The following is a 15,478-nucleotide window of genomic DNA, read 5'->3' on the forward strand; positions in this document are numbered from 1 at the left end:
CCAGACAATAGAAGCAAATATGGTGCGCATCGGCCTTCAATGGATTCGGCATGGCAAATCTGTGGATTAGATTGACGATTATGTTCCCAATATCAGACAAAGTGCATGCAAAAAAGGAAGCGAGATCATGGGGTGCGGCACCGTTACTCATACTGGTCCAGCCGCCATTTCGGGCACATAGAGGCTTCGGACGGACCCAACATGTAGCCACGCTGCGCCGCCTGGTGGTGGAAATGTTTCTGGAGAACAGCTGTGCTGGGATATGGATATCATATGATATATGGATATCGTAGATGATGTATGAATATCATAGATGAGGAATCCGTGGCAGGAAGGAATACATTAGAAGCTGATTTTTTTGTTGCAGGAAACTCACATGCCCACTTTAACAAATGTGTCGTGTAGTTGTGTTGACAGATTTTTTCTGCCGTCATCTATACAAGTGGATGTCAAACAGGCCTTGCCAGAACACTAGAAAAGTACGAGGATGGAAAGCGGGGAAGGCACTTGGTAATTTGGCTATAAGACTCTGCCTCCACTCACTCAGAGAAGCAGCAGCAGCCACGTGGTAACTCTGAAAAATACTGCTCACTTTACTTCTTTCTTCCCACAAATAACTTGAACCCTGCACAACGCAACAGCACTCATGGCGCGTAATCATGTTACTGCCATAAAAAATAATCTTAGCAAAACTGAATCATTAGTAACCACATTACAAGTATATTAAACAAGGTTTTGGGAGGTGCAGGCTATGCAGCAGATTTGGAAAATAATGAGGGTCTTATCCGACAGGAAATGGCATTTGCACTAAATGCGCATGCGTAGGAGGGGACCAGGAAGTGGCGGCCAATGAAAACAGAGGTAAGGAGGCAGGGCCAGGTACTGTGTGGGAGTGGGGATGGGGGAAAGTGGATCAGGAAGGGGCGGACCAAGAGGCGTATCCCCGTAGAATAAACGGCAGGGGTGAGGGTGGTGAGAGAATGGCTGCTGCAGTTTTGTCCTCCGCATCTGGGCACGGCAGGGAAAGGGGGAACTCGGGAATTCTGTTTCCTTGCAGCACCAACACTGGGAAACTGGCTTCAATGAAAACGGCATGCAGGGAACATCATCAGTCTGGTTTGCTACAGTTACGTGGCAAGCTGCAGGCTTTGAGGGTACAGATGAATTAGAAGGCCTGCTTGCAGGATGTTGCTTTTGAGTACTGTGATTGAGAGGTTTAACCCTTCGGAGTAGGAAGCAGAATGCATTATAATGTGGGTTTGTCAGGTGAGATAAATTGTTGAGAGTAAATCTTAAAGAATTGGCCAAGAATAGTAGGTTGGATGATGCCAAGCATGTAATAGGAGCGTAGAGCAGTGTTGGTGGAACTCATTTAATCAGATTTAGGCCAGGGGGGAGTGGTAAGTCAGTCATAGCGTTGTCTATGGGGATTGTCACCCCAGTTCACACAGTTCTCAATATTAACCCCTTCGTAGGGTGTACGCAGATCTGCCTGCCTCCCGGTTTCTGGTACAGCTCACATATCTTCTTCGCTTGAGCTTCCATCGGCCGAGGCAGTGCGGTTCGGGACTCCTTGGGTAGACTCTGGTGGATGCACAGCCTCCAGCATCGGCTTTAGCCTACGCTGGGCATTTGCAACTCCAGTAGTCACTGTTCCTGTTCCGGCTGGGCGAGCTCTTCCAGCTTGAGGCTCGACTCCAGGAACCAGCGTTCCACTGATTTGTCTGCTGCATTGCAGTTCCCACCGGATCTTCAGGATTGAAGGCTGAATCTGCCTTCCACCAGAGCGGCACCTCCTCTGCAGCTCTTCATCCTCTGTCTGGTGTAGGTCTCCACCTCTTCTCTCTCTCGCCAGACGTCACCAAGCTGTTATGTTGAGCCCTATAGATGAAAGGGAGAATTGATTGGTTGCAGGTCAGAAACCACCCCAGCCGGTCTTAAAGGGCCCTGCATATTATTGCCTTGTGAGTTCCTAGATATGCCATTAACAATGTGAGTATGAGGGAGGTATATTTAGATCACTGTCTGGGGGTCCCCTCCTCCCCTAAGGAAGGGGGAGGAGAAATCACCTGCAATGGGATCCTGCTTGCCCTGTCCCTTAGGGAGGGCATTGCATAGCAGGCTCACCTCCCTAGTTCCAAAGGGGTGGCTCCCATTTGGGGAGAAGGGACAAATTCACTGGATTAGTCCCAGGGGAAGGTTCCCTTCAGTTTATCTGGCCACAAAGGAAGTGTTTTAACACGCAATGTAATGTAACAGTTTTGCATAGTACAAAAACACTTGTGTATCGTGCCTTGAACCACGTATGTATAGGAGTGTTATACATGCCATATCATACATCTTCTGCGAGTGATAGTGTCCTCTTGCTGCCTTGCTGCTAGGTTGATGCAACTCAGAGGCTGAAGCGGGTGTTATAGTTGGATCAGATGGAGAGGGGAAGACAGAATCCTGATGTGTTGATGGGTGCAGATTTGGAGGTATCTGCCATCAGTGTGCCAGTGACATTCTAGATGAATTGGGCATGCAGGTTTTAAATTGCCATATGGGCCCCAAACTTGATTTATCCGATGCAAACCAACAAGAGTCACTCTCTCTAAATACACTGCAGTCGGTAGTCAAAGAATATGAATATTTTGGGCTAACTCTTTTCGCAGTGCATTTAGAGATAGAGGTACTCTGATCATTCCAATACCTTGTGGGTTTGAATTTTGGGTGTGATACTATGACTATTTATTGATCCATTCCACGAATAAGGTTAGCGGTATTGCATTGTGGTGCATTGCAATATTGAGAACTAAGGTATAGCATGCAGTTTATTGATTTATGAGTTTCTATACATTTTTATTTGTAGGAAATTAGGGAAGTGTCTTATACTGGATGTGTAAATCTATATAGATATGGAAACCTGTGCTTTACAGTGGCAGTGCTGCTATATATTGTGGGCATCATCAACAATGTGTTTTTGAGTGGCAATGCTAGCATATATGTTAGCCACAGTGTGATGTGGAAGCAGTAGCGGTCGCCCTGGATTACGGGAGAAAGGAGGGGGTTGCGGAAGAGATCAGCCGGGTGCCAATGCTGGCCTTTAAGGGAAAGGAAAACAGGAAAAAGACTACAGATCCCCGAATGCCACACGGAATACCGCATCAGGTAGGGAGCCGACCGATAGGAAAAGAAAGGAAACTAAGGAAAGGGAAAACCGGGTTTCCCTATCATATCAGACCCACCAGAACAGACACGAAGTACAGGGTTAACCCACAGCGGGCGGAGCAGGGAGAGGTGGGGAATCGGGGTCAGGTGTGATAAAACCGTTGCTGGGAACACCCAAGGTGGATTGCGGGGCAAGGGTTAAAAGCAACTCAAGAGACTCACAGGGGGTCTTCTCTTGCAGGAACGGCGCGTGGCGATGGGCGATGCACCCGATTGGAGTGAGATCAGCAGAGAGTATGAGTGGGCTTACTAGGAAGAAGCGGAAAACCCACAGATTGACGCTGTACCTGGTCCGAGGCTCAAGACAGCATTCCAGAGAAGAAAAGCGGCAACCGGAGGAAAAGTATTACGAGGTGTGAATTGTGGACAATTGCCATTTCATTTTATTTCGTTTGCCCGGCAGGCGAGCAGGTTGAGGCGTGAAAGCCCAAACGAGCCGGGGAAATATAAGAGACTATTTGGGACTTATAAAAGCATAACCACTGAATTGCAAGTAAAGCAAGTCGCAGCGCCAATGCCTGTGAGGTGAAAGGAACCGTCATCAGTTTGTCTGAATTCAATGACCTGTGAAGTGTTAGTTGTGAAAATAAACAATTTTGAAATAAAACCTCATTTGTCTCCGGCTGCCTACTTAACACACAGGCAGTATGAAAATCAGCAAGTGCGGACAAGGGTCAGCACACTTTGGCAGTTGGAGCGTATTTTGCACTGGAGCCAGGATCTACAATGGATTGCTTTGCATGAACCAGTCTTGCCTGGAACTTTAAATACCTAAGGCACTGCGCATAGCGCAAGCAAGTGCAGAGACGTTTAGGCGCAGTTTGAATTTTTGCTGTTTTTCTCAAAGCTCGTTATGTGCTGAGGGAGCGGGCAGGGGAGGGCAAAACAATGATCAATCACTTGCACTGTTTGGCAACTGCGATGCAAAATAAATCTCTGCATTTGTTGGTTTTCAATAAAATTCAAAAATTGAGTAATTATGGTACTTATGCAATCTGTGGTGACTGTAGTACTCTCTGGCCTGGAAGCTGGCTACTTAAACAATCTAAAGTGGCTGGATATACTGGAAGCCAAACTGTGGCATTGCATTTTAGGTCTGGCACAAAGTGTTCCAGTCGAGACAATCAGAACTGAGCTGGGGAAATGTCGTTGGTCGGGATTCTCAAGTTGAGGCAAGGATTATTGTACATTAACACAGTGAAAAAGCCAACCTGCCCACTCTTGAACCTATTGTGGAGGAATATCTATCATACAAAGGCCCATTCACTGAGAGACTTTGAATTATTGAATTTGAAGGTTTTTGAGGAGATTGACTGGATACCAGACTGGCACTAGACTTCTATAAGTTACAGTCATTGTTCACGCACAAATTGGGCCTGTGGGAATGGAATAGAAATTATACACATTTAGTAAGTTCAAATCAAAGGTATTCTATTCCAGGAACACATGCACCTTTAAATAGCCACAGCAATAACCCATGATGAAGATTCATATTATTGGTTAGACTAAATTTGTTGCCAACCCCATCTGTGACAGGGTCCAGATTGGGGTGCCTAGAGAAAAGAGGGTATGTAGATTGTGTAAATTAGTATATAAACTTGAAACAAAAATTCATGTGCTAACCTGTTGCCATAAATTAGGTATTGCATACAAGCCTTGCCTTGGGAAATGTGTCCATGATCTAGAATGGATAAACAAGAGTTATGTTTGGGAGTGCTGTATGAATGGAGAATAGATTTCGTTAAGCATTGCTCCATTTAACATCTCGCAATTGGTTGAACTCAAAATAGGGTGTCCTGTTCCTTTCCTGACAGTAATTACTTTGTGGTAATTTACTACGAAGTAAATTCATTACTTCGACAAATATGTGTTTTCATGGGTTAAGGCGTAAAAAAGGGGTGGAGAGAGTTTTGGGTAGGGGAAGGGAGGTTATGGGGTGGACCCTGCAAAATAAAACATTTGAAGTAACATTTCGATTTAATTACTTTAGTAAATTACCACAAAGTAATTACGGTCAATGAAATGACATGGAACCCAAATTAGGCAAACTATCCAAATGCCCTGTGAACAAGTGTGGAATTACATGAAATAGTAGGTATTAGTTAATGACCATTATTGAAGATGGTTGAAACAAGACGACGTCGAGTGAAGCAAGATCACATTTTTTGCCGATCTTTATGGTGGTGAGGGATTGCTGTAACTACCTCGATTTAAATATGAGGTAGTATTACAAGCTAATAGAATATAAATGTAAGCAAATTGAGAAGGAAGAAGCTGAACTTATTTTTTATTTTTAAGGATAACATTTTAGCATGATTTTTAAAACAAATGTTTTAAGGGATTGTCAGCATGAAAGATGATTTTGTAAGAATGTTTTTAATATATTTGTTTTATTGAATCATTGACATTGTATAACGAAATGAATGATCTTATATTTTGATGTGTAAAGTTCAATGTTGGTCTAAACACATTAAATAAAATAAATTATGAAAATGCTGACCAAAAGTAGGCCTTGATTTTCCCCATCCGTAATGAAGACAATTGCCAGCATGTAAAGTAGCACAAGTGGAAAAAAACCTCTTGAGTTTACAAGTTAATTATGGCTAAATAGAATACACAGTGAAAAACTATAAGTCAGTCACATGGGGTTGTATTAAGCAGAGATTGTGTTGCTGTGTGTTGAGTGTGTGCTGTTGGGGTGTTTTGGTGTCAAATTGACTAGGTGCTGTAAGATTGTCCGAGTTTCTAATAGGATGTGTGGTGTTGAGAGCTGCTTTCTGTCAATGGGGAATTTGGCACAGGTAGATATAGGGGATGGGAGGTCTAGGGTTTTAGAGGGCGATTGGGAGAGCCTTGGTGTCCCATGTGAGGACTGAGAGGACCTAGGTGTCTTCTCATATGGGTTGGGTGAGTCTGGGTGTTTGAAAAGGGGATTGGATGGGTGTGGGTGCCCGATATGGAAATGGGAGAGCCTGTGTGTCGGAAAACGTGGATTGTGATAACCCATGTATCTGGCACATGGAGGAGAGTATGGGGTTTGTCGTCGTGTGGGGTGGTGGAAAGGCCACATTGTCTCCTATGGAGGGTAGTGTGGGTGAGTGATGGTGAGAGCAGGGTGGATATCAGATGGACCAGCGTTTCAAAGAGGGACTTGGTGTTCGATTTGGGGATTGTGAGGGTCTTTTGTCTGATATGAAGATTGGAGGCCCTGGGATTCAGGGGGAAATTCGTATGGTTAGGGTGTTGGATATGGGGATTGGCTGGGCCAGGGTGTCCGATAAGGAGACTGGGTAGGTTGCAGTGTCTGATATGGCAATTGGGAGAGCCTGAATATCTCCTATGGGAGAAGGGCACTGCGACAGCCCAGGTGTTTGAATGGGGTGTAGTGGTGTCTGAAAAAAATGAATTGATGATGGTGTCTGGTTGGTGAGGACCCGAGTGTCTATTTGGGGCATGGGAATAGTGCCAGACATCTTATGGAGAGTGGAAGAGGTTAGGTGTCTGATGAGGACTGGAAGGGTCTGGGTTTCTGACAGATTGGGCAGGTCTGAAGGGGATTGTGAGCGTACATGTGTCTGATGAGGGGTGCGTTGGTTGTTTAATCAGTGGTAGGTTGAGGACATGGATGTCCGATTGGGGGGGGTATACAGAGGGTGCGAGGATTGAAGAATGATGGCGGTTTGGGGTGTCTGCTGGCAGAGTCTGGGTTGCCTTCGGCCAGAATGTCTAAGGTAGGTTGTATTCATTTATTCCCTCCACTTGTAACACACATCCCCACAGAGTATGGAAGCTCGCATAAAACCTGCATCAGGGCACAGCTGACCACAGTCAGCTAAAAGCTACATCATCATTATTGAAATATGTATGTTTTAAACTTTTTTTCGAAACAGCCAGTCACAATGTTTTGAACGTCCTGTGGAAGCCGATTCCCCAATTTCAGACCCTTTACTGAAAACCACCTGTCTCCATTATGACAGCAATAGACCACTGGACCACCAGTAACTTCTTTTCCTCATAATGTAAAGGCCTAGGGGGACAATAAAGAGATCATTTTGCGTAAATAAGCTCATTAATTTACTTCTAAATAAGGCAAATGACCTTAAAATAATCATCTGTTGACATTCCCTGAGAAAAATAGTCACAGAATTTAGAAAGATTGCAAACTAACCTACTGCAGCATTTTGGATCATTTGCAATGTATGTAAAGGATTATTGGAAATATCAACATAGAGGGCACTGACATAATCCTGATGGAAATGAATCCATGCACCCATATGAGTGAGTCGTTTAGCATGAGCAGAAGGGCCGTTGTTTAAAACCGAAGTCTGAAATCTTTAAAGTTCATTAGCCTGAGCAGCAAGGTAGAGGTCAGCATCCTGTATGAACCGCAAGTTCTTTACTTTGCAAGCATTAAAATTGGGGAGGTAAAAACATTTACAAAAATAAAAATGGGAGCGGGAGTGGAACAACGTGGGCCCTTAAGCAGAAACGAAGGATCAAACAGCATGACCTCCGTTGTGGAAGGGTTCAGCTGGAGACCATTATCGGTCATCCAATGCCAAATTGTACCTAGAAATTAACACAGAAATTCTCTGGAGGACCAGTGTCTTCAACATAAATCTGGGAATCATCATTGTACAAATGAAAGTGTAGTTGAAATGTTCAGAGAATGGTTCTAAGTGGGTGCTGATGAATATTAAACAACAGAGGAGACAGGGGGAGCCATGTGGGACGCCACAGTTAACCGGAGCTTGATCAGAAACATATGAACCCAATTTCACCAGTTCAATTCTCCCAATGTGAAAACTTGTGAACCAGACTGGGCTATAATATGTCATTCCAGTTACATTCTGTAGAGGAGACAATGGGCCTCATTACGAGTACGGCAGTAGGGGGTTAATGGCACCGGTAAGAATGCCGGTGCCGTTAACCCCCTACCGCCGCATTCCGAGGTCCCATAGCGGGTCCCACTAGGGCCAGCTGGTTTTACCAGCCGCCCTTAGCGGGACCCGTTAAGGGACCAGAGAGCTAATAACGAGCCGGTTATTAGCTCCTTCCCCGTTCCCATTGAGCCCTACGGGGGCTCAAATGGGAATGGGGAATGGTTTTCAGAATGGGGACTTACCGGGTCCTCCAAGGTTGGAATGACCCGGTAAATCCCCATACCGACTACCCGGACACGGGTTTGGAGGCAGCCATGGTATTTTAGATAACCATGGGCAATAGGATGAAAATTACTCATTTGAGAGTGGTGCATATGAGTTATTTTCATAAGTGGGGAGATTTCCCCCAATTGGAGAATACCCGGCATAATCCTTTGCCCAAGAGAGAGATTAGTCAAGTTGGAAACAGAAGTGGTAAAGCTCGCTAGCGAAATGGCGAGCTGCAATAGTCAGGAAGATATTGGAGGCAAAGTTCGGTAGATTTATGTGCCTGTAGCAATGGCAATACATCCTCCTCGAAACCATACGAAATTAAAAAACTAAATTAGGGGTCGTTGCCCGAGTATTAGTTGCAGGGCTTTGATTAGTATGTCTGATGCAGTAACTGGGTGTCTGGTGAATATCTGGTGCTGTCTGGGCCTCCGATTCAGTGAATGGTTGTCTTGATGTGTCTGATGTGGTGTGCGAGTGTCTACTGGTGAGTCAGATGGGAGAGGTGTGGGTGTCTGATGGGGTGAGGTATGTAATGGAGGGATCTGCAGGTGTATGGCGAGAGAAGGAGGTGTATGCCCAAATTGTGCCGGTGTCTGGATGTTTTACAAGAGCGTCGGTAGCTGGTGGGTTGTCTAACTGATGGATTTGTCTATCTGACGAGATGGTCTGATTTCTAAAGTAAGCTTGAGCAGGAAGGGAAAGCATTTACAGTATGTTTGAATAAATATTCCATTTAAAAAAGGTACTTGGCGAGTCGGGCTTTCTTTCTTTGCATTCTGGAACTTGTGGATTGTAAATTCACATCGTTGTCAAGGACCCTGCACTACACACTGGAGGAAGATAGGCAAGGACACCATCACTGAAGGGAAAGGTAGGACATAAACAACAATAAAACTATTTGGGCCTCATCAGGGGTTGGGCAAAGCAGTAAAAATGCAGTGGTAATAGCGTTACGGCCGCATTACCGCTCCGCCCAATTCCGAATTTGGGCAGGAAGATTTACCTCCAGCTTTGAGCTGGAGGAAAATCTTGCCACTTTCCGCCCATTTACAGTGCAATTACCGCGGTAATAGCACCCAATATGCCCCATTGGGTCCAACGGACCCAATGGGAATGGGGACTTGGCACCAATCCCCCGCCACTCGGGATCCGGCGCTAATAGCGCCAGACCGAGTTGCAGTAATGCTATTAGCATTGGGTGGTATCCTACCGCATTTACCGCCAGGATACAGCCCAACCTCTGATGAGCCCCTTTGTTTGAGTGTTTGCTGTGAATCTGTGTGTTTAAGTGTGCACAAGGGATATGGAATGAATGTGCATGCATGCGATTGAGTGTGTGAGTGAGTCATTCCGCAAGTGCGATGATTGCATGTCAGTCTGGTTGGTGGAGGATGTGGAGGACTGCAAACGGCAGCAAGAGTGGTTTTACAGTGAGATGCTGTATTTTGGACACAAGAAGGAAAGTGTTTTATATTGCCAATACTGCCATTTAGTTTTGCAAACTACCAAGAACTTCTTGGAAGTTCAAAGATAGGAAGTTGACTGGATTGTCCGGACCTTGACCACTCTATGATCTTGCCAATGATTTAGTAATAACAACAACCTTTAACCCGAAAGTTAAGTGCCTTTTCCAAATTAAATTTGGTCTTAATCTATATGAAATTATTTTAAAATCTTTAGGAAACTGAAGCACAAGGCCTTAATGCCTTTTTTATTTCATCTTCTGGAATCACCCCCTATTACATATTTGAAACTTGTTACAGGTAAACCAGGCTTCGAAATTGAGGGGAGCTCGGAGCTGATTTAGCTCCTGCCTGTAGCCTAGATGAGCCTGGTTTGCTTGACACCAACACATACCAGGAGCTACTTTTGGCTCCTCAGGCCAACTGAAGCTGAACACACACATCTATCTATGCATGCAACTGTGCATTTGGGATAATCTATAAATAAACATTAGGACACATATAATATGACATTTAAAGCATGCATCATAAATAATGGACAAAATGATAAGTTTGGATCTAATGTGGCTGCTTTTAGCTCCTGCTTATCCAATCTTAATTTCTATCTCTGTAAACAATGGTCTGGAAAACGTCACCCTACATTTAGACTTTTTTTACCAAGCCGAAACTTGAGTCCACCTTTTCTTCTTTTCATGGTTGTCCATTCTTAATGATAAATGGTCATTTAATGTAAGATGTATTGGAGTATACACACATATGCGGGTTCATGTCGCATATTTTACTAACTGAACATTACGTGTTTTTCAAAAATTATTTTCAGGAAATTTCTCACAATTGATGTTAATGTCAGTTTTTTTTTTTAGTTCAATTTTGTAAAACTAATCAAGGAAATATTTCTTAAAAACACACATTTGTTTTCCGATTCAATTTGCCTTTAACATCAAGTCCCTAGGTTGTTTTATTATGCGCTTTGTTATATTAATTTCTATATCTCAGTTTCTGCTTGGATCCGTAACTTTGTGCGAACTGCCCTCTCCGTTTTAATCATATATTTGGGAACAGCCAGCATGAACCAACCACTGTTTCAATAGAACATGTTGGCATATATTGTGGGCCGAGGCATCATGAACATGTGCTTTACAGTGGCAATGCCAGCATGAACATGTCTAGCAAAATGAGTAGTTCAATTTTCCCCATGCCGAATGCAATTATTAGCATGCATCGTAATGGGATACTTAACAAATGTCATTTGGGTAAAACTTTAGTATGGCGCTTGAGGGCACACAGTGAAAGGAAATACATGGCAAAATCACCTGTGGTCACTCATTGCCCCAAGGACATATTGTCACGACTTCCAGGCATACCTGGCCAAGTCCAATAGTGATTGACACGATCATTTGCTAAAAGATAATCCCCTGTCCCTGGTTATGTGTACATACTCACTAGCTGTGACATTCGTAACTCAATCAGGGATTCCAGGCTGAATGATAGATGTATACCAGGTAATGCTTCATCGAGTAGGGTCTACTTTCTTTTCTTCACAAACTGTATATCCAGTGCATAGAAAAGAAAGTTAAAATATTTTTTTTTTAAAAATGTCACCTATGGTCGGATTAGGGTGTGGGTGCCCAGTGTTTTGGTGTCTGCTGGGCTGGGGACTGTAAGATGTGTGCTCGTCTGGACAGAGGATCGACGGCTGTGGCTAATGGGAAGAGCAGTGTGGGTGGGTGTCTAATGGGGTTCATTGACACAATGATGATTCACTAGTGTCTGTCACTTCTCCCTAGAGGGGAGCCCTTCCCTATGAGGCTACGGAGGTGAGGCAGCTACCCAATAGTCCCCTAGGGGTGGTAATATGCAGATGGACCTCCTGGGGACAGGGACGTCCACCTTGGGTAAAGCCCTCCCAATACACGGTCCTAAAATACCTTTCCCTGGTTGTCTCCTCCGACTTCTGCCTCCTCCCAAATTGACAGAAATATAATGCGTTATGCTAAGTTACAACTGTCAACCGTGTGGAAAATACTGGGATGAGGAAGAGTTGAAGAAACATGTGGATTAACAATATGCAGACTCCACTAAGTACTGTGACGAGGTAGCCTTTGAGAGGCATTAAGATTGCCACCGAAACACTGCAACCTGGAGTTGGTGTTACACAAGGGCAGAGTCAAATATATAAAATGGAAAGCAAAGATGGACTAGGGGGGGGGGTGGGTGATCTGGAGACCCTGGAAAGCAACAGAACGCCAGCAAAGCACTGAGAGATTCAAACCGGGAGTATTGCAGGCATGTTGAAGCAGTCCTTCAAAGGATCCGGTGAGCCGGCAGGAAGCTGACCCAAACCAAGAGAGCAATCTTTTTGGTGGTTGTACAACCGCAGACCGGTGAATCGTTAGGTCCAGAAACAACGCAGAGACCGAAGCAAAAACCTGCCGCAGATTCGTGTAGAAACCCAGAACATCAGATCTGAGCGTCCGCGACCCCTAGAAGAACTGGAGCCACATCCCCAAGCAGAAACAGGTAAAGACCGGCGGGGTACGGCAGTTACCAAGCCGTATCAAGCAAGAGAATCTCTGGACTAATCTCCTTCGTCAGAGTGGTGACAATGAAATTCACAACAAGCAAGAGTGCATCAGAAGTAATATCCTTTGTCACAGTAGGGAAAAAGAAAGTTATACCAAGCAAGAGTGAATCAGAAGACATCTTCATCACAGGGGTGCTATGGAATGCACCTAAAATCAAAAAAGTCTCAGGAGCCGTCTTCTTTGTTACAGTGGTGAAACTCACAGAGAATTGGCTGAAAATAGGCTGCCTCAAGAAGAATTAGAGACTACCATAAAAAGGAATAAAACAGCATTGTATACTTTCTAGAAATCCTGCTTTAGTACGTAAGCATATGTTGGTACAGCAAGAGGTTGTGTCAATTTTGCCTTCCCCAATTAGCCCATCAGTGTACGGGTGGTCGCAAGAACTCTACTTTGCACCCCGCTGTGTGGATGGGTTATGGAAAACTCAAGGTAGTTCTTTCCTTTCCAGGTGGAGGCAATTGTTATTGTCATGTATAGCAAGGATTAGTGTGGAAACAGCCACCATCCTAGGTGTGTACATTTTCTCGATACTCAATGCGCCCTTTAGAAATGTTGGCGGCGTCACAAACTTCTTCTTGTGTGCCTCTTTGAGGTTGGTTTGTGGCAAACTTATTTCTTTTGATGGTGGGCATGGGTGGCAGAAAACCGCAGAAATAGGGTACTTCAGGTAAGGTAAAAACATAAAACTCAAAACCCTGGTTTAGTAGATCAAGGAATCTTAAGCAAGCTCATAGAAGAGGTTGTGTGTGATGTAATTAGTGTGGGCTGCAAAATAGGGGGCTCAGAGTTAACGTAGCATATTTCAACTGCCACATTTCTGGGGTTTTGTTGCATTAATCTGGCACCTTAGTGGGGTAAAACTCACAATGTACTTTAATATACCCAATACCTAAATTTCATGGTACTTTCAGTGCAGAAAGCTTAAAGAAGTTGGAGATATATTGAAGCACCACCTTTTTTCACGCAACTTCAATGCGTAAACAATATAATCCCATGACTGCTGATCAGATGAAAGGTAAAATAGTCCACTAAATTGCAATATTCCAAAATCAATAATTTGGACCACTTTGCTTTTATCCAGGATTTGGTCTATTCCTGGCTCACTGAAGATAAGCCACTAGCATCTGTCGAGATCCAAAAAGAGTTTCTGAAGGTATCCACTGAAATATCAAAATGTGCACAAAATCACCTGCATTCCACCCCCTGACTTTAGTATCAACAATAGGTTGACATGCTTTCTCAAGGACTTTCAGCCCGCAGAAGCTGGACAAACTATCTTTTTTCACCGTCATGCAATCATCATTGTCCCTTACAACAGAGAATAGTATGCATTTTCTGGGACCCTAACACTGCTGAATCACCAGACTCCTGATAAATGGTTCTGCAGATTCCAACAACTTTTTGCCAGGTTCTAATCTATCCTTGCATGCTAAAATATTACACCAAGAAATACCATAAACCTCAATAGTTCCCGAGCGTCAAACAACTTTGCGTGCAATGTATGTGATCACTGCGCACTTATGTGAAGGCTACACAGCCCTTACAACTTAGGTGACTGTACTAAAATAGAAAAGTCAGGCCGCTCAGCATGCTAAAGCAGCAACTTAAAACATGCTATAAAAGGAATACTCACATTGAATAATTTAAAAAAGAAGATAGCTCTGAAAATATTTGGGTGAGGGAGGAGAAAAGCGGAGCAGTGGAAAGGCAGGTAACGTCATACTTTTATTTGTCCGATACTGATTTCCTCACCAGAATCTGGAACGTCTCGTCATTGGTCCAGTGAAGGGTCATGCCCAGGGGCTTTCCCTCAGAATGCCCCAGCCCACTACAAGGGTCTTGCACGTCTACAATCATTTGCTGCTCATCGACCAACACCAGCCGAATCCCACATAATCCTTCCACGAGCTGCAGCAGATCAGAATCTCTGAAATTATAGAGAACATTTGAGACATAGAGGCAAGGTCATAAAAGAACAACTTGAAAAGGCTTCATAAGGTGCATCTCAGTACAAGGGGGTAGGAGGTCTCCGCTTTGGGTGCTCCCACTTCACATTTGGGCCCACCCTCTCCGTTGGCTCTACACTCAGACCTAGGCAAGGAAACCGCAACTCTCAGCAGGGTGGATCTCATGTCCCAACTAAGCAGCAGTTTCTTTTAAGTTTAACCTTTTATTATTCATTTGTAATATTGTGAAGAACAGAGAACAAAATTAAAGTAGAAAATTAATATAATACAAGGGAGTAAAAAACTTGGATATCAAGTGCTCATCGCTAGTCACAAAATTAAAACACATTCACATTGTACTACTCCAGTCTATAAGGCGAAAAGAAAAACATTAAAAATAGGCAGAGGAGATTAGCAAGAGGTGGGGAAAGTGAACAAAGTATGTAGCGGGCTGACCAAATGCTCCTAGACGGATCAGCTAACAGGACAGTAAGCGTGTGCCAATCTCTCGCTCTCCCAAGATCAGGGTTTACTTCGGATTCTCACACTGTGACCGTGTTGCACTCTTTTCCATCCTGATGAGTATTACAGAGAAAATCCCCCAGGATATGTCCAGACAGAGTTCTGCACTCTAAAAGCAGCCACCATCATAACTCACAAATATTTGAAAAAGGCAACTGGACCTATAGATTCGTCCCCATCTCAGAACATAAGGTTGTAACAAAAACAGAGGCACCCTCACTTTGGTAAACTCACAGAAATCCCCCAAAACCTTAAGACAAAAAACAGTGTTCTATGGCAGGTTGAAAGAAGTAGGCGGACACTTTAAGGACTTTTTTGGGGTGTTTATTAAATTGATAAAGATTAAGCCCATCTTTCCCTATTGCTAGAGGGTTACCCCATCCTATATAAATAGCTAAAAGTGCTCGTCAGAACGTCCAAAATGAAAATTGAAACACTCTAAAACTTGATCTAGCTTACTCTACCACTACTTTAAACTAACTTAGAATATCTCCGTTCTCCAGGTATTTTCTTAAGGCAAAGTCTCTTCTTCAGTCAAAAGGTCTCTTCAGTAAAATATCTTCAAATAGTCTCTTGCCACCTTCTGGACAAGG

The 15,478-nt window shown here is 43.9% G+C and overlaps 1 protein-coding gene across 2 annotated transcripts in view; it reads right to left on the minus strand.

Moving 5' to 3' along the window:
* The window catches only part of ZWINT (ZW10 interacting kinetochore protein), a 199,167-nt gene that overhangs the window by 94,448 nt on the left and 89,241 nt on the right, over positions 1-15,478 (minus strand). For both annotated transcript variants that reach the window (XM_069647510.1, XM_069647511.1), the window contains exon 7: positions 14,170-14,344. In XM_069647510.1, coding sequence (XP_069503611.1) covers positions 14,170-14,344 — 175 coding nt within the window. The remainder of the gene's footprint in view (positions 1-14,169; positions 14,345-15,478) is intronic.

Source organism: Ambystoma mexicanum, chromosome 2q (assembly GCF_040938575.1).
Source record: "Ambystoma mexicanum isolate Mex_15411 chromosome 2q, UKY_AmexF1_1, whole genome shotgun sequence".
Classification (NCBI taxonomy): domain Eukaryota; kingdom Metazoa; phylum Chordata; class Amphibia; order Caudata; family Ambystomatidae; genus Ambystoma; species Ambystoma mexicanum.